The following is a 19,627-nucleotide window of genomic DNA, read 5'->3' as shown; positions in this document are numbered from 1 at the left end:
CACCACCCTCCAGATCCCTCCAGATCCCTCCAGATCACGACCCTCCAGATCCCTCCGGATCACCACCCTCCAGATCCCTGCCCTCCAGATCCCTCCATATCACCACCCTCCAGATCCCCCCGGATCACCGCCCTCCAGATCCCTCCAGATTGCCGCCCCACCTCTCCCCGCCCCCACCGCAGACACTGCTCAGATGAAAGGCACCAAATTGATACAAATAACAGGCCCTTTCCTTGGCTCTCATCTTACTGGTCCTCTGTGTGGTGTCTGATACCATCCCCTCCCTCCTGGAAAGCCTCCTCTGGCCCATCTGATGGCCTCCCTTAGGCCTTCCTCTGGGGCTTGTAGGAACAGCATCCCCAAGCCTCTGGTCTTGACCTCGTGCTCTCCTTTATACACTTTTCTATGTGACGCCCTCACCCCCATCCGAGGCGCCCCCCGCTGTTGCCCTGTCGTCCCTAAGCTGCCGGCCCCAGCTCTTTCCCCCCACCGCTGAGCTGCAGTCTGGTGTCTTCTGAGTCAACCCAAGTCGGCCTCCTCAGAAGCCCGCTCTTCTGCCCGCCGCACGCACCACCCTCACGGCTGACGGCACCACTGTCTCTTCCTGCAGCTCAGAAAGAGCAAGACAGCCTCTGATCCTCTCGCCCTGCTCTCTGGGCCACGTTGATTCCACCTCCTCAGGGACGCTCAGGTGCACCCTCCTGCCTCACGGACCCAGGCCTCGGCCACTGCTCACCCGGGCTCGTCCACAGAACCCCTCTCCTGAGAGGCCCTTCTCCAATCCTGCTTCCATCTGGCTGCCAGCAGCGTCTTCCTAAAACACAAATGTGACCACATCACTCCCCAGCTTTAAATCCCGCAACGGCCCCAGACAGCTTGCCACTGAAATGGATTTACTGGTTTCTCTTTTTCAGACTGTAAGCAGCTGGGGGACAAAGACCACGCCGTTTCCCTGGGGTCTGCCACAGGACCTGGCACACAGCAGGTGCTTCGTCGATATCCGAGCAGGATTCCAAGTCTCATCAGGTGCCGCCCGGACGGGTTAAGAGCGGAGTAGGGCAGCGGTTAAGAGCGGAGGCTTCAGGCACAGCTGGCAGGTCCGAGTGCCAGCGCCAACCCCCAGCTATTTGGCCTGGGCGCGATTTCTTATCGTTTGTCAACCTAGGCTTCCTTGAGAGCTGTCCTAGAACAGCACCGCCTACCTTCCCGAGAATGGCACAGTGTGCCTCCAGGACTTAGCACAGTGCCCGACACAGGGACACAGTCAAAGACCAGGGGCTGTTGTCATTATTATCGATGGCAACCATTAGTTACCCATCAGGGGTAGAAAAGAATCCCAGGATCTTAATGCTGGAGTCCTTAAGCCCCAGAAGGAAACCGACAGCCACTAATGCGGAATGCGGTGAAACCAAACTTGAAACATGTTATCAGTAACTTGTATCAGTATCAGTATCAGTATCAGTATCAGTATCAGTATCAGTACAGGGTAACTTGCTCTTCTGCCATGGGCTGAGGGCTTGCTCTGCAGAGTAAATGCAAGTGCTCTGTGAGCAGCAGTGTAGACAGAAGATACACAGTGCAGACAGGACATACTCGCAGACACACCTGGCGTATTTCACACCTGCGTATGGTCTCTCCCAACACGGACTCGGGCTGACGTACCTTGGGGCAAGTTCATAATTACAGTCCTGTTGTGCTTCCCTATTGTCAGCTGTAATCATCTGTTAAACCAGGAATCAAACGACTCCTCCTTGCAGCCTTCGCTACGGCCATCAGTGGAGACAGGGCGGCACGATCACCTCAAATTCCCACACACACCGCCCTGCCCCTATTGAGAACCGCTTTGCTAAGGTTCAGGCCGTTGAGACGACGTTGGCAGGGTCCACTTCTCACGCGCTGCCCTTTGCTGACCTCACCCGCAGAAGGGGTCCCTGAATCAGAACACGTCCTTCCTCTATGAAGAGAAAGCATTGGAAGAGCTCGTGTTTTGCCACAGTTCAGGCAAAACGCTTGCTGATTGGAATTCGGGCAGCAATCTGCAAGGGGCTGGCCACCCTCTTGGAGGAAGCCAGGCCCCTGGGGACAGAGGAGCAGAGAAGGAAGGGGACTTAAGGAGGCACCCTTGCGGGGCAAGCTGGGCTCTACCCAGAAAGTGTGAGGAGAGAAAACGCTGAGGAAAACGGTCACAAGGTCCTCTGGTCCCCAGGTTCTTCGTGGCGAGCATAAGACAGCTCTTTCCAGCGTTGACCGAGACCAGGTGCCTTTCAGGACACGGGGGTGCGGTGGGGTGGAGAGGAAGTGCAAGGGTCAGCTGCTGTTTACCCAGACAACCACAAGGCCGAGTCAAGCCGACGTGTACCCCCAAAACTGAACTCAACTGAGATTTTTCGTCGTCTCCCACCCTAACTGATTAAAACGTAACTAAGACTTGCCTTCAGCGTATTCCCGGTTTTGGGCGTGGCCCTCCTAGATCATTCCCACCTAGACCTAGAGGTGGGTGTGAGGGCGCCTGGTACGTCTCTGCAGTGTCACGGACGTTCCGTGTGTCAGGCGCAGCAGGAACCAACTTGCTCCGAGCTCCAGAGCTGCCTGTGCAAGCGGGTCCCGCGGTGCAGGACAGGACGGCAAGGCCACGTCTGAGGTCCGGGTTGGCTGCAGGAAATTCCCGTCTACCGGCAGCCGTGACCGTGGCCCTGCCCCTGGAGCCAAAGCAGCCACTCGAGGGGCACAAGCCACACACGAGTGTGGAGGCCGCACTCTCTCAAGACCGTGCACAAAGCAATCCCAGACACGAGGTCAGACCCGTGACTCACCTTCCCAGGAGGGCGTGTGCCACCGAGGAAGCGCTGGCAGGACCGACCAGGCTGGCGTCGCCCAGCACCCTCCCGCCCCTGCTCCGTCCCTCCCGCGTGCCCGCCCTGAATCGCTCTACTGGTCACACACCCGTGTGTGAAGGTGTCTGCGTGGCTTGGGGCACCGCTGCAGGCGTGCTCAATTCATGGTAGGGGTGGGGACCGGGCACCAGAGCACACGGGCCACACACGAGGGCTTAGTCGGTGCTTCCTGGTGACTTCTGGCCAAAAAGGGCCCAGTTAGTGCCGTCCACAGAGATCCTGGACTCCTCACAGAATCACAGCCCTGTGAGACCTTGTCACAGAGACTTTTTTCAAATAGGCTCTACGCCCAACGTGGGGCCTGAACTCACAATCCCGAGATCTAGAGTTGCACGCTCTAACAACTCCAGCCAGCTGGGCGCCCCACCTGGTGACAGAGCTTTTTAGCGTAAACTGAAAAAGAAAACAGCACACGAGTGTTTTTCCATTATAAAAATTTATCAAGGGAATAATTTGAGTCCTTAAAGGTTTGTTTCAATGAAGTAAAAGACTAAAAACCATGAAAACACTTTAAGTTCTTTTTTAACCTACCAAGTGGGATCTAAATTAAATAAATCCTCTAACACTTTAGGAGAGACGTTGCTTTCCCAAATTAGAAAAATTGATCTCCAAGTCCCACTCTCCTACCCCTAAGAACTGAACCTCACCAGGGATGGCTCCCCTAAGGACGGGCGCTATGTCTCCGATGCAGACAAGGCCAAGGGCAGAGTCTGTGACACGCGGTGTGACCAGCCAACCAGCGCACTTCTGACCGCGAAAGAGGGCACTGCTATTTACGTGAGGACCAAAGGCATAAAACGGACATGCGGCCACCCTAGTGATAAGGCAGTTTGGGAAACGGTTCCCAGTATGCCCCGCCCCTTGAAGTCAAAAGGCCCGCCTGGAGCCAAGCACCTGGGACCTGCAGGTAGCACCATTTAGGAGGGAAACAGTCCAGGGCTGGTCCTGACACGGAGGCTTCCTCCCTCCACGGGATTCTCAACCAGACACGACACGACACCGGAGGTGAAATTTCAATGAATACTGTCTGGGGTGGAGCCGGTCTCTCCCGGTTGGGGCAGCGAGCCGGGCCGCTGCCCAGTCCTGCTGCCCGGTCCTCCCGGGCACGGTGCTGCCCTCCACCTCTCGTCACCGGCGCCTCCGCGGCCGCTAGTCCTTTGGGGGATTCTGGGCCAGGTGCTGTTCCCACTCGACTTCAACCAACTTGTACAGCTCCATGGTGGCCTGAGCGTCTTCCACAGAGGAATGCCCGCTTTTCCCAACCTGGACGCCGGAGGAAGAGAAGAACGTGAAGCCACAGAGAGAGACTACGGCTTTCCTTCCCAACTGGCTCTCCGCGGCCCCCGGGGTGCAGGTGCTTCTGCAGAGTCTGTGGGCTGCGAAGGCCGAACTCCGGTGGGGTCTAGTCCCCACCCCATCTCAGAGGCTCCACTCCCACCCTAATGGCTCAGCCCTTCCTGTGGACGCAGGTGCTCGTCGGTCTACGCCCGGCCAGCACGACGCACCAGGTGGCCGCCAGGCCTTCTGAATCTTCCAGCTTCCCCAGTGCCTAACCACGTTCTACGCGACGCGTGGCCCCTCCTCCTCCGGCCAGGCAGGCCGCCCTCCTCTGAGTGCAGACGCGTAGACCACGCAGGGGGTCCCGGCACCCACTCTGTGGACTTCTGGACACCACCACGTGCTCTCCTCTCTTCCTCTCTTCTCAGTTAGGGCTTTGCACCCACCTGAAGGCTCTTCCCTGTCCCAAGCACCCTCTGTGATGCTCTGGGACGGGAGATGTCACCCCACGTACAGATGGAGAGTCTACCGGGCCCCTTGGTCCAAAGCTCTTCCCGTCAGAGCAGCCCGCCCACACCTCTCTACAACCAGAGCAATTCTGGGGCCAGAGCCTGGAGTAAGGCCGCACGGAGGGCGCCCCCAGCGTCCAAGCCACGGGCCTGGCTGCACTGGGGAGACACTACCTGGATGTCCCGGTTCAGAAGCTTCTTGGTGAGACACTTGAGGGACACGGTGGCGTTCTCTGGGCACTCGGCCTTCCGGTTGAGGGGCGGGATGTGGGAGGTGTCGCGGGTGAGAGACTTGGGGTGGGAGTACTGAAGGGCTTTGAAGTCGTTGTGGATGGCATGCCCCACCACTATCTTCCCTGCGAGGATCTTCAAGATCTGAAACAGGAACAGAGGCGGCGCTGGCGAGGAGGCGGCGAAGCCCCTGCATCCTACAAGCCCAACGTGGCCATGGGTCCTTCTAGGCCCTTTTCTCCAAGTGCTCACCCGCCTCATCCTTGAAACGCCCTCTCCCACCAGGCTTCTTCCACCCGAGGCCCAGCTCCACGCCCCGAGGTGAAAGCAGCTACCACCCAAGACGACCCCGCCGCACGACGACGGGAACCCCGTCCGGACTTACATCCCCAACGGCTCCTTATCTTCTAACTTCCATCCCAGCGACAGACCGATTTGCTTCCGTCCCAAATCACACTCACGCCTGAGATGCTCACGTAACTATCCAGGTCGGTTCTGGCTCGCTACGTGAAGACCTTTGACCCCTACCATATGCTGGCCTGAGACACGAGGCTTGGACAGATGGGGTCGAGATGGGCTCCAGGGAGGTGACAGAAGCCCCAAATTGTACACAAAGTTACGTACATGGGTTTTTTTTGGGGGGGGGGGGGGCGGGGAGGGTCTATGGTTTCCATCCGACTCTGGAAGGCCCTACGAGCTACAAAAGCTTCAGAACCTCTTGCAGACTAAGTCCGCGTGCGCCAGCCCCCGGCCTTCAGCTCTCCCCACTCACTCACCAGCCGCCCTGGAACCTTATTCCCGTGAGCCTCAGAAGCAAAGACCTTCTCGCCACCGCAGGATCTTAAAGCGTGAGGGCAAACCGGCAACGAGGACAACCAAAGAATACGCCACCAGCTCTGAAGGCCGTTCCCCCGACGGGTCCCGATCAGGTTGTGAACAAGAACTAAAGCGCCCTGACTGGGACACGGCCGGCAGGAAGCCCTGGAAGCGGCAGACCCTGTGGACGGGGCTCTCGGCCCGGCCTGAGCGCTGGGGGATCACTTTAGGACGAGAGCCCCGCGGGAGCGCCACGAGCCAGGCAGGTGCGGGCTCCTAAGGGCACTCTGCGCCCCGCCACACCCTCCCCACCTTCCGCCTCTCCCAAGCGCGGCTCAGGGGTGCCCTGGTGCGCAGGCTCAACTCCTCTCGGGTTCTTTCTAAGATCCAGCCCCCTCCCCTCTGCTGAACTGCCTCCAACTGAATGCAGGCGCATGAAGAACACCAGCGGAACACAGAGTGTCCAGAGAAAGCAAAGAGCAGGGGGTTGAAGTGGCAGAGAAGCGGACCAAGAGCGCCCTCTGGAGGCCTCCCACGACCAGCTGGCTTCCTCTCCTTCACCTCAGGTTCACCTTCCTTTTCCCGTCCCTCTGTGGAGCTCCCTGCGGCCGGTGAGGAGGCTTGCTCGGCGAGCGAGGTGAGAACCCGACACGACAGCCCTGTGTCATCTGTCGCAGCTGTCTCTTCGGCACACCCGACCCAGGTACGCGAGTCACCCCTGCTCCCACCAAAACCACCAGCACCTCCCACACTAGGCAGGAAGCCCTCCCCACTCTCCCCGAAGAGATGGAGCATTTCTCCACTCCCCCACCGCCCCCCCCCCCCCCGCCATCCGCGCCTGGGGCTCTGTCCCTAAGTGGTTACTTCTCTGTACGGATTCCCAGTTCCCCAGACAAGGATTCGACCGGAGAGCGAACAGTCTCAGCCAACCAAGTTCCCTCCACCAGCTAACTGTAGCTTTCTGGACTCCCACCGCTCTGCCCAGCAGGAAGCCCTCTTCCCGCGGCGATCCACTCCCTCCTTCCCTCCTCCCCATCCTCTGGCGCCTTCCTAGAGCGACATCCTTTGCTGAAAAAATGACGCGGACCTCAGCCCACCGGCCTCGCCACTACCATCGGACCCCAAGCCTCTCACCTGGCTCCGAGCGACCTTGAAGGGTGTGGCATTCACCATGTGCTGCTTCCGGATGCCACTCCATCTGGTCCGGTAGTCCACGATGTGGCAGGGGGGGAGGACGTACTCATCATAAAGCACATCTCCGTGGTAGCTGACGATGCTACATCGAGCCAAGGAACTGACGTGCCCCTTGGGTCCTGTGCCCACCATCTCGCAGTCAATCGCCACCATTTTCCCTGGCGTCTTCTGCGACGCTCCGGAGCATTTATTCTCCAAATGAGATTGGGTGGAGTTCTGTGGGGCGTTTTTCTGAGTAGGATTCTTCTGGGGGCCCTTCTTCTGGGAGCGAGCTGGGCGGCTCCTAGTCTTTGGAAGAGCACTCTGGAACTCCCCCAGCAAATCTACTTTGGCCACGACAGACCCAGCCTTCTGTGAAGGGGCAGGGGTCAGCCAAGGCACCGCAGCTTTCCTGTCCAGGGACTGCTCTGGTCCGCTGCTGGAGGCGGCGGTCTTCTTCTTTGGAAGGGGAGAGACCTTCCAAGTGCCATCCACCCTAGGAGCTTCCCCTTTCTTCGGGGGGTCTGGGTGCAGCTTAGGCACCTTGCTAGGGTGCTGGTTCTTCTTATTCAGAAAACCTCTCCGTTCCAAGAACCTCCTCTTCTTCACAAATTTTCGGTGCTTGGCATTCCCCTCTAATGTCTTTTTGGGGGGAGGTTCACCGAAATCCAAATTGAGGAGTAAGGTAGACATGAGGACAGTGGACGGCGGGAGAGCAGTTGCGAGGAGCGACTTACTGACGACAGGAAGATAGAGGACTCATCTTCTGCTGAATCCCACAGGCCAACGTCTGGAGGTCTGTAGGACACCCTGGGGAAGAGAGTAATCCTGACAACGGAGCCCATAGGCCCCGTGAAACAGTAAGACCCATCTCCGGACGACTTAAAGCTGGAAAGGCATCAGAGCGACCGCCCAGAACAGGTACGAATCTGTAATGTGAAATAATGTCAGGGGCACGGTCTGCGCCAGGAAGCTTCGGTTCTAGCGCGGCCCCACAATTCACCAGCCACAGCGTCTTGAGAAGGCCACTTCCCCTCCCAAGAGCTCAGTCTCGTTCGCACCCGGAGGGGGCTGTAGGGCCAACCACCTCGAACTCTGCGTCTGGAAAGCCAGAACAGTGGAGCTGTACCATCCGCCCGCGAGGGCCTCTAGATTACCCAGGCATCCCCGCGCGGCTCCAGGCGGGGGACCACCACACGCGTCTCACGCCTGTCCTTCTCCCGACAAAGGCCCTCTGACCACACACACCCGCTGGGTGAACCGAGGCTTAGGGCCCCCTACATCGGCGAGCACGCCGGGGGTCCCCGCCACCGAGAGCTACCCCCCGCGCCCACACCTACCTCCTCGCCGGCCCAGCTGAGAGCGGAAGCGCCCGGAATCGGAGGCGGAAGTCGGCGCGCGCCGGCGAGGCCCGGGGCGGCAGGCGCGCGGGTTGGACCGCGCCGGGGGCCGACGCGCACGCGCCCGCAGCGCCCCCGCCTCCGGGAGGGAGGCCAGGGACTCCGAGCGCGTGGGCAGCGGCGGCGGCGGCGGCGGCGGGGGCAGCGGGGGCGGGATGCGCTCCCCGGCCCCTCTAGCCCCGTGGAGGTACAACTCGAAGGCAGGGAGGCCGAGCCCCGGGGGAGGTACCGCCCCCACTTCCGGGGGAGGAGGGAAGTGCGCGCGGAAGGGGCCTGGGCGCCGCGCCACGCCTCTGTGACGTAGTGCGCGGCGCCCCGCCCCAACCCACCCCACGTGTGCGCGACGTCGCCCGCTTGGCGCTGGGGAACGTCGCGACCTGTGACGTCAGGGGACGCATTCCGTCTTCCGCCCCAGCCGCAGGCCCCCCGCGGGGCACTGACCCTGGCTCCCCGCTCGGCTCGTTCTCGCTCCTGACGCCACCAGCTGGACCCCGGGATGCCGGGCGTCTCCGCCCGCGGCCTCTCTCACGAGGAGAGGAGGCAGCTGGCGGTGAACCTCACCCGTGTGCTGGCGCGCTACCGTCCCATCCTGGACGCCTACATCATCGTGAGGCCACAGGGGTGTGGGCGGGGTGCTGCCGGTTGTGCGGTTGGCTGGGTGCCCGTGGCAGGGGCAGAACCTGGAGAGGTGGCTTCTACTCTCTTTTTTTCTATGGGTTTCGGTCTGTGGTCTGTACCAAAAGGGTTAAAACTGGGGTTACTCCCTCCCGGTTTTTGAGTTGACATACGTATTAATATTTCTAGTATCTCGCTGGTTTCTCTAACTTTCCCAAGTCCAAAATAAAATGCGTGAACAACAGAGCCACGCTGCAGTTACGTTGAGCTCCCCCAGGAACCTGTGAGGTGTTCCAGGAACACACGTGTTCATTGATCCGAGCTTTGCATAAAGTCCTGGTTTAGTAGCCTGCTGGACAGCCACAGCTTTGGAATCAGACCGGCTTGACTGCCTCCTTTACTGTGTTAGATGGAGGCATTATTAAGAACTTCCTGCCACCTGTTTCTCAGCTGTAATAGGGATCCCTGTCTGAAGGATCGTTATGAAGAATGAGTGAGATGATGTGTAAGTGGCACCAGCATCCACTGAATTGTTCAGCCCCCCCAAGCCCAGAAGCCATTATTGATTTAACTCTTGCTTTCATTGATCAACAGTCCAGTTCTTCAAAGCGTCCTGTTGCCTCTACCTCCAGAACAGATACTAAATTCACCCTTTGTTTCCACCTCCATTGCTACCACCCTGGGCCAAGCCACCATCATCTCTCTCCTGGACTCCTTCCTAACTGATCTCTGTGTTCACTTACTCTCCATAACCACTTCTTCATAAAGCAGCTTGATCCTTGTAAACTGGGAATCCCGGGCGCATGGGTGGCTCAGTCAGTTGAGTGGCTAACTCATGGTCTCATAGTTGGTGGGAGGGGGTCCCGAGTCAGGCTCTGTGCTGACAGCGCTGAGCCTGCTTTGGAATCTCTCTCTCCGTCCCTCTCTGTCCCTCCCCACCCCGACCCAGGTATGCACATGCAATCTCTCTCAAAATAATTTTTTTAAAAATGTAAGTTTGATCAGGGCACCTGGCTGGCTCAGTCCGTAGAGTTTGCTACACTCTTGATCTTGGAATAGTAAGTTTGAGCCTCACGTTGGTGTCAAGTTTACTTGAAAAACACGTAAATCTGATCGAGACACTGCCTTGCTTCCTAGGTGCTTTGATGAAATCTTAACTCCTTACCATTATCGAAAAAGTGCTACATGATCTGTCCCCTGCTGCCTTTTGAAGGCTAGCACATTCATCCTCTCCCACATTGACTCTACTCCACCTATACTGGCCTGATTTCTGCTCTGTAAATATGGCAGGCCTCTGGGCCTTTGCACTTACTGGTCAGCCTGGAATGCTTTTCCTCCACAGGAAGGCGAAAGAAAACAGTGATTAAGAGCAAGAACTGGAGTCCAGTTGGTTTCAGATTCCAGCTCTCCTGCTTACTAGCTTTTTGACTTGGGCAAGTTACTTAACAGCTGTGTGTCAGTTTCCTTCTCTGGAAAATGCCAAGTAAAAATAGTACTTATCTCATACGGTTGTTTGAAGATTAAATGCATTAATACACGGAAAATGCTTGGGACAGTGCCTGGTATATTAAAATATCTTATGAGTGTTTGCTATGACCTGAGTTTTTTTTTTTTTTTTTTTTAATCGAGGTATAATTGATATGTAACTTTGTATTGGGGGTATAACACAGTGATTTGATATTTGTGTTGCAAAATGATCACCATGGTAAGTGTAGTGAAACACCCTTCACCTCTCAAGTTACCTTTTATTGTGAGGAGAACTTCTAAGGTCTGCTCTCATCAACTTGCAAATATGCAGTCCATCATCGTTAGCTGTGGTCACTTTGATGTACATTACGTCTCCATGACTTATTTATTTTTACAACTGGAAGTTTGTATTTTTTGACCCTCCTCACCCATTTCGCAAGCTCCCCAGACCAGTGTTCCGTCCGTACTCTCTCAAGCTCCGTTGTGTTACCGTTTTCATTAGTGTTTGATCATCTCTGTGGCACTTGACGTTACCTGAAATTATTTTTTTTTATGTAAACTCTGCGAGAGCAAGAATCTTGTCTGGTTCATTGTTGTGTCCTCTGAGCCTAGACTAGAGCTTGGTGCGTAACCAAAGCTCCAGAATTTGTGTTGAACAAGTGAACAAATAAAAACACCCTGGCATATAAAGTGTGTGATGCATATAATGGTAGATTACTTTTTTAATGTGTTTATTTTTGAGAGAGAGAGAAGGGGAGAAAACAGGAGCGGGGTGGGGGCAGAGAGAGAGAGGGACAGAGGATCTGAAGCAGAGAGCCCGACACGGGGCTTGAACTCACCAACCATGAGATCATCTGAGCCGAAGTCAGATGCTTAACCGCTGAGCCACCCAGGTGCCCCGTGGTAGATTTTTTTGTGTTTTTTTGAGTTGTTTTTTTGAGAGAGAGCACAAGCAGGGGAGGGACAGAGAGAGAGGCTCCCAAGCAGGCTGCACGCTGTCAGCCCAGAGCTCCCACGACCTGAGCCAGAATCAAGAGTCAGACGCTTAACTGGCTGAGCCACCCAGGTGCCCGGGTAACAATGGTAGATTATCAAGCGGTGATGTACTAATACCGCACAGGTCAGTCACTGTGGTGTCGCAGATGCCGGTGAAGACACCATCCTTGCCCTTAAGCACAGTTGAGTAGAGAAAGCGGACACATCCATGAGTAGGGACGCTGCTACAAGAGAGGTGTCCGGGATGCCATCTGGGCTCCGAGGAAGGGGGAGGCAGGAGCAGGCTTCAGAGGAGAGGGGACTCGGAGGAGTAGGAGGCGCCTGCTGGCCGCAGCCAGTGGCCCTTCGTTGAGGACGGGGAAGGGCGGGAAGGGCAGCGGCCTGTTGACTGCTCCCCTTCTCCCTTGTCCCGCAGGAGTTCTTTACAGACAACCTGTGGGGCACACTCCCTTGCTCGTGGCAGGAAGCGCTGGATGGACTGAACCCGCCACAGCTGGCCGCACAGCTGCTGGGGATGCCTGGGGAAGGGGAAGTGGTCAGGTATGGGCAAGAGGGGCCCCGTGCCGGGGGACCCAGGGTGTCACTGTCAGGATGCAATGGAGCTATTCACTGGGGGCCCGGGCTGGCCTATCGCAGGTACAGGTCGGTGTGGCCACTCACCCTGCTGGCCCTGAAGTCCACAGCCTATGCCCTGGCCTTTACCCGGACACCTGGGTTTCAGACCCCCTCAGAGTTCCTGGAGAACCCCAGCCAGAGCTCCCGCCTGACAGCCCCGTTCCGGAAACACGTCAGGCCCAAGAAGCAGCATGAGATCCGGAGGCTGGGAGAGGTGAGATGGCAGGGGGGGGGGGGGGTGGCGGGAGGACCCCTTAAGGCTGTGGGTTGCCAGGATGTGGGCACTTTGCACGGCCCGCAGGACCATCCTTGGCAGGCATGGTCTGGATGCTGGGTATTTTGTGCGTCCGCCCTCTCGACGGGTAGGTTGGTGGCTGTGTCTGAACCAAGGTCTTCCTATTCTCCACCTCCGCAGTCTGCTCGGGGCTTCATAGCAGCGCTCTCCTCCTCGTTCACGCTGAGAGGAGCAAGGAGAGGAGGCTGAGCCTGGGGTCAGCACCTCCCTTTCGGTTTCTCTACCTCGTGTTCGTGGCACCCCTGCCCTCTTCCTGTGCCCTCTGCAGTGCCTCCGCCCCCGTTGGGGGTGTTTGCCCTGGGAACCAACACCCAGTGGCCAGGAGAGCTTTGTTCCCTCCTCTTGTAGTTGGTGAAGAAACTGAGTGACCTCACGGGCTGCACCCAGGTCGTGGATATAGGCTCAGGCCAGGTGAGTCAGACCCTTAACATTCTGGGTTTCAGGTCTGGGTGTTTCGTTGTTTGAGTCGTGGGGACAGAGAGCTGGAGGCAGGTCGTCAGGCTGCAGGCCCAGGGAAGCAGGTGCTGGGCAGTGGTGGAACTAAGCAGGGCGGGACTTGAGCCTCCTGCGGGCCCGGGACCCAGGCGTCCAGGTCACTGCTAGGGAGGCTGACGGCAGAGAGGCCGCTGGACGGGACCGTCTCCACCCTCCCTCTCGTGACTCCAGGGCCATCTCTCCCGATTCATGTCCCTGGGGCTGGGGCTGACAGTGAAGAGCATCGAAGGCGATCGGAGGCTGGTGGAGAGAGCCCAGCGCCTGGACCGGGAGCTCCTGCAGGCCCTGGAGAAAGAGGAGAAGAGGAGCCCACAGGTCGGCCAGCTTTTCGTGCAGCCGGGGCTGCGGGACGAGGCCCGCTTGGCAGGCATTGGGCACCAAGGCCGACTCCTCTCTGTTTCCGGGATTGACGGCGTGATCCCCAATTCTGCTACCCCTTTGAGGGCCCCCGTCACCCAAACCTCCTCATACCGTAAAAGCACTTTCTGGTTACAAAGCGCTTTCTTCCACCCTGACGTGCGCTTCTCCCAGCCACCTGTGGAGCGGCCGGTCAGGTGTTCGTTAGGCTCGTGACAGAGGGGAACCGGGACTCACAGACGAGGAGGTTTGCAGTTGATGGTGATGGGCCCCAGAGTTCACCCAGCTCCCCCGTCCCCCGGTTCTCTCCCTCTTGGGGAAGGAGTGCAGGGGACACTCCCTTCCTGTGGCCGGAGGGGGCACAGGGACAGCAGACTTCCCACCTGCCTCTGTTCCGTCCTGCCTCCACAGGTGACCCGGGCCGGCCCTCGCCACTCCCCACACCACGTGGTTAGGTGGGTAGAGCCCACGGCCCTGTGCAAGGAGCTCCTGCTTCCCCTGGAGCCCTTGCCTCCGCGCGGGGCCCGCCTGCTGCTGACGGGCCTCCACGCCTGCGGGGACCTGAGCGTCGCCTTGCTGAGGCACTTCTCCTGCCCCGAGGTGGTGGCCCTGGCCTCGGTGGGCTGCTGCTACATGAAGTTGAGTGAGCCTGGCGGCTACCCACTGAGTCAGTGGGTGGCGGGGCTTCGTGGCTCCGAGCTGCCCTACAGGCTGCGGGAGGGGGCCTGCCACGCCTTGGAGGACTACGCCGAGCGGCTACAGAGAGCGGGCCCCGGGCTCCGCACCCACTGCTATCGGGCGGCACTGGAGACGGTCATCCGGGGCGCCCGGCCCGAGCTTCGACGGCCAGGCGTGCAGGGGATCCCCAGGGTCCACGAGCTCAAGATCGAAGAGTGAGGCTGGGGGGGGGGCGGGGGGTGGGGACGGGCATCACGGACTGAAGGTCTGATTTCCCTCCCATCCTCACTTGTTAGTATGAACGAAAGATCTATGGGGCGTCGGGGGGCGGGGGGGCTCAGTTTAGGCATCCGGCTCTTGATTTCCGCTCACGTACATCATGATCTCTGTCGTGGGCAGAAGCCTGCTTGAGGGTCTATCTTCCTCTGCCCCTCCCCTCAAAAAAAACCAAACCACAAACAAAAGAAGATCTAAATGTGCCCAGGGAGTTGATCTTGAAGTCTGACCGGACAGCTTCTCAGAATTCTTTTAGAACCGAGTTGTCACTCTTTTGTCAGGGGACCGTCCAGGTCTTTAAGTGCTAAAACTATGGTCAGATCATTGTATAGATGATAAACTTGGGGACCAATCTGCTGCTGGACAGACAGTTCCCGGCCAGGGAAACTTAGGAAAATGCACACTAGGGTGGCAAACCCAGCAAAGCCGCCATCAGATCGGGACCATCCAGTCTGGGTGGGAGGGGAGGCTCCTGAAGCCAAACTGAGCATGGTCTGTGGCTGACCCCACAGATACGTACAGCGGGGGCTGCGGCGGGTGGGGCTGGATCCCCAGCTGCCACTGAACCTGGCTGCCCTTCGGGCCCACCAGGCCCAGGAGAACCGAGTGGTGGCCTTCTTCAGCCTGGCCCTGCTCCTGGCCCCGCTGGTGGAGACACTGATTCTGCTGGACCGGCTGCTCTGCCTTCAAGAGCAGGGTGAGGGTGGCCCACAGCAAGGACCGGGGGCTGGGGGGGGGGGTGCTGGGTCTCTGAGGCTCCTCCTTCCGGCCCCAGCCCCGCGGCGGGACTCAGACTAGCTGCTTCGGGTACCAGTGGGGTGGGAGATTTGTCCACGCATATTCCTGCTAAGTCGGGCTCATATCCCATCTTGCGTTTTAAGCAACAACAACCCCAGGGGTGGGGGGTGGGGTCGGTGTCTGGGGTACCCATATTCCTGGTAGAGAATTGGGTCTCTTAGACACCTCAGGCCCCCTGCACAGGGAAAGGGGCTGTGCCCACAGGCCTGGCAGGGAACAGCTGAGTTCGTGATTCCTCCCTGAGTAGCCCTGCCTTTCTTCCAGGCTTCCATGCTGAGCTCCTGCCCATCTTTAGTCCTGAACTCTCGCCCAGGAACCTAGTTCTGGTGGCCACCAAGAGTCCCCTGGGTGAGGCCTTCTCTCTTCTGGAAACTGAAGACAGCTGACGAACTCCATCTGGAATTCACCCAGAGGACCAGCCTCCTAGCTTCCTGCAACCCTGGCCTCTCCCTCCCCATGTCAATATAATACTATGTAAAGGTTTATTTATAATTTATTAAATAAATGAAATCTTTATTTCTCTGCCACTTCTATTTTTCCACCCCCGCTCCCGCCAGCCTCCCTGACGGGTAGCATCTCGTTACTCACGGGTCTCCCAGAACCCGCAGGCCCTGTCCCTGTGGAGGCTGCCTAACTTCCACCCAGGCTGTCACAACGTAAGGACAGACGCCCCTTCCTTCAGTCCCAGAAACAGGTGTGCTGGGTTAAGGTGCCGATCTAGCAGACGCGTGTGGGGGAACTCCTGGCTCTCTCTTGGTGTCTGAAGGAGAGGTGGCCTGGACCTTGGAGGCTAAGACAAGGAGGGGAGAAGCTGATCTCCAGCTGATTCCCAGGATCAGTACCAATAGACTTTCTTGTGTCTCCGCGTCTCCTGGATCCCCATCGCCTCCATCACCTCCTCCTCCAGTGTCTTTAAACGGGGCACGTAGGTTCTTTCTAGGGCATCTTCCACTGATGTGTCTTTAGGGCCATCTATTGAGCCAGAGGAAAGAAGATGGGTGGGAAATCCCCTCCCTCCCTCTCCTCCCACCACCCCCTGTCCCCGTCTTCCTGCCCCTCACCCAGCCTCACCAGTCCAGGTTTCAGGGACGATGCCATCAGCTCTGGGAAACTCAGGTTTGGGGATAATTCTTCCTGATCTAGTGGAAACACGTACCCGCTCTCCTGCCTCCGTGAATCTCCACTCCACGTCAGTGGGTTTCCTAGTGGACAGAAGAGATGAACCCAGCCTGGGAACCACGTCTTCCGGCTACGTGCCGCCCCAAAAAGTCAACAGCTGAAAACATGAAGGTCACCATCTTGCTACTGCTATGTCTGTACTGGGGGTGACCCACAGGGGTCACGTCCACCAGAGGGATGGCCCCTTTCAATCTCCAGAACCTCCAACCCACCATTCCTTTTGTAGAAACGGGATCGACACTGATGCACACTCGCAGGGCGGGCAGCCCTCTGACCAGAGCCCCACGTGCTTGCCTGTCCACGGGATCCACGAGCTTGACCTGGCGGTGGAGCAGGGGTGCTTCACTGGGGATCATGGTTCCCCGGGAATCCACGGTCTTGCCCACATAACGGTAGTGCTGTCCAAAAGAGGGGGGATATGAGAACCGGGGGTGTGCAAGGGGGCTCGCCCACCGCGGCTCGGGGCGTTCAGCCCAAGCTGGAAAACAACGTCAGCTGTCTCACTGTCCCTGCACCTCGTCTCCTGCCTCCCTAGGCTGCTCCGAATGCGGTGACAGAGGGGACAGGCTTCCTGAGCACCCCTGAGCGCCCCATCTTCACTCACCGTGTTCAGTCCCTCCAGGACCACCCAGTTGCGCTGCCGGATGACTTGGACCACTTTGCCTTGCTTCCCAGCATCCTTGCCTTCTAGGACCTCCACCTGCAGGAAGACAGGAGGGTCAGGGAGGGGGGCCCTCACCCAGCCCCCCCCACCACTCCACTTCATCCAAGGCTCACCCTGTCCCCACAGAACAGATGCCATTCTTCATCCGAAACGGGCTCCACGGCCACCCGGCGCCGCCTGGTCCCCGGAGGGTTCTTCCTCTTGTCTGCAAGAGAGCCTGGGCGGCTCATCCCATAGCGGTAGTCGCGGGGCAGAGTGACCTTGGATGCCAAGGCCAGCAGGGCAGAGAGACGCATGGCTGGAGGCTGTGAGAAATACCCTGGCCAGGGAGGATCCAGAAACCTTCCTCATCAGCTCTGAAGGAGACAGAAAGAAACAAGCGGGCAAAGAACATTTTTTTAAACACTTAGTCCCTTGCTCAAGGGATCTCATCTCACGGAGTCCTCACAAGATGCTATCTTCACTTCACGGATGAGGAAACCGGCTCAGTGACTTGCCCGAGGTTATAAAGCTACTACGTGAGAGAACTGACATTCAAGCCCACAACGTCTGACTTCAAAGTCCAGAAAGAGGCCAGGGACCACGCGATCTAGTCACCCCTGAATCGAGTAGACCCAAACAGGGCTTGGCGCATAGTTGATACTTAATAAACAGTTACTAGGTCGCTGCAGGAACAGTGGGATAGGAAAAACACAGGTAAATGGAACAAAAAAGAGGCACAAGGCCAAGGGGCAGGCATTTACAAGGAAAAACAGCAGAGATTAAAAAACAGTACTAAAATGTCCCTATGCCACTCACAATTCCTGAACTCAGTCAGGAAATAACCACTCTTCCTCCCCAAGGCAGCTTCTTTTCCAAAGAAAAAGGCCCCAGAAGCAGACTTTAGGATTACCAAGTCCTACATTTCCCAAATAAGTATATTTTCTAAGCCTCCCGATTTTGGATGATGGACTAAATCAGTTGGGGTGGTGAGAGAATGGAGGGCAAAAATAGTTAAGTGCTCCCATTTTTATTGATTTTTTTAAGAGAGAGCAAGCAGGGGAGGGGCGCCGAGGGAGAGAGAATCCCCAGCAGGCCCCACACTCAGCACAGAGCCCGATGCGGGGGCTCAATCCAAGGACTCTGAGATCGTGACCTGAGCTGAAATCAAGAGTCAGATGCTCAACGGACTGAGTCACCCAGGCGCCCCGTAAGTGCTTCAATTTACTGAGCACTTACTACCTGCCAGGTGCCATGCTGTTTTCCTGCATCATGCGCTACAGAAAAGGATTAAGGAGGGCATCTTTAATTCTATTTTAGAACCAAGAACAGAGTCTAACTTCAAAGTACAAATAAAGTGGGGGATTCACCTTCGAATGCTCCCTCTCTGTAAAGAGAGCTTTCCTACTATTCTTACTTTCTAATCTTATACTCTAATAAAACCTTTTGCCTGCTGCTCAAAAAAAAAAAAAAAAAAAAAAAAAAAAAAAAGTACAAATAAAGTGCACTCTAATGGCATAAAGGGCTGTGGGTTCTAGTCCCTGTTCCGCCACCTTCCTCTATGATCCAAGGCAACCTAGCTTACAAGCTTGTGTCGTCATCCTGAAAACTTTACAGGGTTGTTGGAGCCATTCAAAGTACGTTTAATGTTTTAACAAAACAAGGTACAGAATAATGCGAATCGTATTATGATTTTGGGCAAATTAAAAAATACATATTGTGGCACAGGCTTAAATATTTATGCGAAGGCAACAGGAAACAGCCAAAGTACTTGGCTGGAGCAAGGGCACTATCTGGGGGAAGAGTTACTATCCATCTTATTCCTTCCCCACGACCTTTGTTTACATTTTCCCACTATGCGCCCCGGGGGCGGGGGGGGGGGGGGGCTGGTTTATCTGAACCTTCGGAGTTTTCTTCTTTATACTTCTCAATGTGAAAAAGAAAGTGCCTATGTTATCTTCAATTAGCGTTGGCCTCAATGTTCCCGTGCGGATTCAACAAATGCTTAGGAGCACAGCTAGGTGACAGCCTTAGTGCGAGGAGCCTCACGGATTACTAGCGTCTGATCTTCCCGCCGCCCCGGGAGGGAAGCTGACAGGTGCGGGTACCCCAAGGTTCGTTCCCCAGACAAGGAAACCGGGCGCTGGGGGCTACAGGGCCTGCTCTAGTTCGCAGCTGCACAGGAGCAGGGCCAGCGTTCGGCCCCAGGACGCCAGCGGGGTCGCTGCAAAAGGCCAGGCGTCGGCCACTCTAGGTCTGCAGCTCCGGGAGGAGACCCCCAGAAGCCAGCCCCTAGGCCCTGCCCTCCTCTCCCGCACACCCTGCAGGGGCTGTCCCCGGGCGGGGGGGGCTTCCGCGGCGTGGCCCGGGCCCCGGTTCCAACAGTCTTCACCACCCACCCGCTCCAAGCAGCCGGAGCAGAGCAATCCCGGGCGAGTCCAGGGCGGCCACCACCACCGAGCACTCAACGCTCACCTCCGCTTCGCGCCTCGCCCCACGCTGCCCTGCCCCCCCGCCCCCCCAGCGGCGTCCGCACATGCGCCCTTCGCCCTGGTCCCTCGGCTTTCTGGGAAATGTAGGCTGAATGCAGAGCGGACGCTCAAACCAACCTCGCTCTGAAAGCCGGAAGTTGTAGTCCACCGCTACGGAGCGAGCTGGAAACAGGAAATTTGGTCGGGTAGGAAAGCAAGGAACACCAAGAAGCACGTCGGGAGTTGAAGGCAGGGCAGGATAGGTGCGGCGCTCGGCGCGTCTTTGCGCACGCTCTGCGTGGAGGCCGCTGGGAACCGTAGTTCTCAGAGAGGAGGGCTCCATTTTCTAGGGGACTGTGGCTTCCTGTTCAAAGCAGAGGGCTTCCCTTTCTAGGCTGGGCTGCGGCCAGTCCTCTGCCCGCGCGCCCGTCTGCAGCAGGG

The 19,627-nt window shown here is 57.5% G+C and overlaps 3 protein-coding genes across 8 annotated transcripts; 1 reads left to right on the top strand and 2 right to left on the bottom strand.

Moving 5' to 3' along the window:
* Positions 1–3,313: 3,313 nt before the first annotated feature.
* ISG20L2 (interferon stimulated exonuclease gene 20 like 2) lies at positions 3,314–8,485 on the bottom strand. 2 transcript variants are annotated; one of them, XM_047840221.1, is made up of 4 exons: positions 8,242–8,485; positions 6,863–7,830; positions 4,856–5,056; positions 3,314–4,157 (listed from the first exon to the last, which is right to left on the bottom strand). In XM_047840221.1, exons 2-4 carry the CDS (start codon positions 7,592–7,594, stop codon positions 4,044–4,046), a joined length of 1,047 nt encoding a protein of 348 aa, XP_047696177.1. In that variant the 5' UTR covers positions 7,595–7,830; positions 8,242–8,485; the 3' UTR covers positions 3,314–4,043. The 2 variants fall into 2 exon arrangements, with proteins under 2 accessions (XP_047696177.1, XP_047696178.1); XM_047840222.1 differs by having other exon boundaries at positions 6,863–7,711.
* A 178-nt stretch (positions 8,486–8,663) lies between these two features.
* On the top strand, positions 8,664–15,415 carry METTL25B (methyltransferase like 25B). 3 transcript variants are annotated; one of them, XM_047840219.1, is made up of 8 exons: positions 8,666–8,908; positions 11,795–11,919; positions 12,016–12,208; positions 12,638–12,700; positions 12,956–13,099; positions 13,553–14,034; positions 14,608–14,792; positions 15,158–15,415. In XM_047840219.1, the coding sequence occupies exons 1-8, from the start codon at positions 8,798–8,800 to the stop codon at positions 15,277–15,279; spliced, it is 1,425 nt and encodes a 474-aa protein (XP_047696175.1). In that variant the 5' UTR covers positions 8,666–8,797; the 3' UTR covers positions 15,280–15,415. The 3 variants fall into 3 exon arrangements, with proteins under 3 accessions (XP_047696174.1, XP_047696175.1, XP_047696176.1); XM_047840218.1 differs by having other exon boundaries at positions 8,664–8,908; positions 11,795–12,208; XM_047840220.1 differs by lacking the exon at positions 8,666–8,908 and adding an exon at positions 8,915–10,349 and having other exon boundaries at positions 11,795–12,208.
* On the bottom strand, positions 15,369–19,345 carry MRPL24 (mitochondrial ribosomal protein L24). 3 transcript variants are annotated; one of them, XM_047840225.1, is made up of 6 exons: positions 19,325–19,345; positions 16,850–17,092; positions 16,677–16,772; positions 16,367–16,470; positions 15,965–16,095; positions 15,369–15,865 (listed from the first exon to the last, which is right to left on the bottom strand). In XM_047840225.1, the coding sequence occupies exons 2-6, from the start codon at positions 17,030–17,032 to the stop codon at positions 15,729–15,731; spliced, it is 651 nt and encodes a 216-aa protein (XP_047696181.1). In that variant the 5' UTR covers positions 17,033–17,092; positions 19,325–19,345; the 3' UTR covers positions 15,369–15,728. The 3 variants fall into 3 exon arrangements, with proteins under 3 accessions (XP_047696181.1, XP_047696179.1, XP_047696180.1); XM_047840223.1 differs by lacking the exon at positions 19,325–19,345 and adding an exon at positions 19,191–19,234; XM_047840224.1 differs by lacking the exon at positions 19,325–19,345 and adding an exon at positions 19,115–19,221.
* Between the last annotated feature and the right edge of the window lie 282 nt (positions 19,346–19,627).

The sequence above is a fragment of the Prionailurus viverrinus genome, chromosome F1 (genome assembly GCF_022837055.1).
Source record: "Prionailurus viverrinus isolate Anna chromosome F1, UM_Priviv_1.0, whole genome shotgun sequence".
In the NCBI taxonomy this organism is placed as follows: domain Eukaryota; kingdom Metazoa; phylum Chordata; class Mammalia; order Carnivora; family Felidae; genus Prionailurus; species Prionailurus viverrinus.
Note: the sequence above shows the minus strand (reverse complement) of the source record. Positions and strands in the feature narration are given on the sequence as shown.

Coding starts and splice junctions, on each gene's coding strand:
- MRPL24 (XM_047840225.1), bottom strand. CDS start 17,032: ATGCGTCTCTCTGCCCTGCTGGCCTTGGCATCCAAGGTCACTCTGCCC. Junction 16,471..16,676: donor TCCTGGAGGGACTGAACACG/GTGAGTGAAGAT, acceptor TCTTTTGGACAG/CACTACCGTTATGTGGGCAA. Junction 16,096..16,366: donor CTCGTGGATCCCGTGGACAG/GCAAGCACGTGG, acceptor TCTGTCCACTAG/GAAACCCACTGACGTGGAGT.
- ISG20L2 (XM_047840221.1), bottom strand. CDS start 7,594: ATGTCTACCTTACTCCTCAATTTGGATTTCGGTGAACCTCCCCCCAAA. Junction 5,057..6,862: donor TCAAGGTCGCTCGGAGCCAG/GTGAGAGGCTTG, acceptor TTCCTGTTTCAG/ATCTTGAAGATCCTCGCAGG. Junction 4,158..4,855: donor TTCTGAACCGGGACATCCAG/GTAGTGTCTCCC, acceptor TCCGGCGTCCAG/GTTGGGAAAAGCGGGCATTC.
- METTL25B (XM_047840218.1), top strand. CDS start 8,798: ATGCCGGGCGTCTCCGCCCGCGGCCTCTCTCACGAGGAGAGGAGGCAG. Junction 8,909..11,794: donor TCCTGGACGCCTACATCATC/GTGAGGCCACAG, acceptor CTTGTCCCGCAG/GAGTTCTTTACAGACAACCT. Junction 12,701..12,955: donor TGGATATAGGCTCAGGCCAG/GTGAGTCAGACC, acceptor TCGTGACTCCAG/GGCCATCTCTCCCGATTCAT.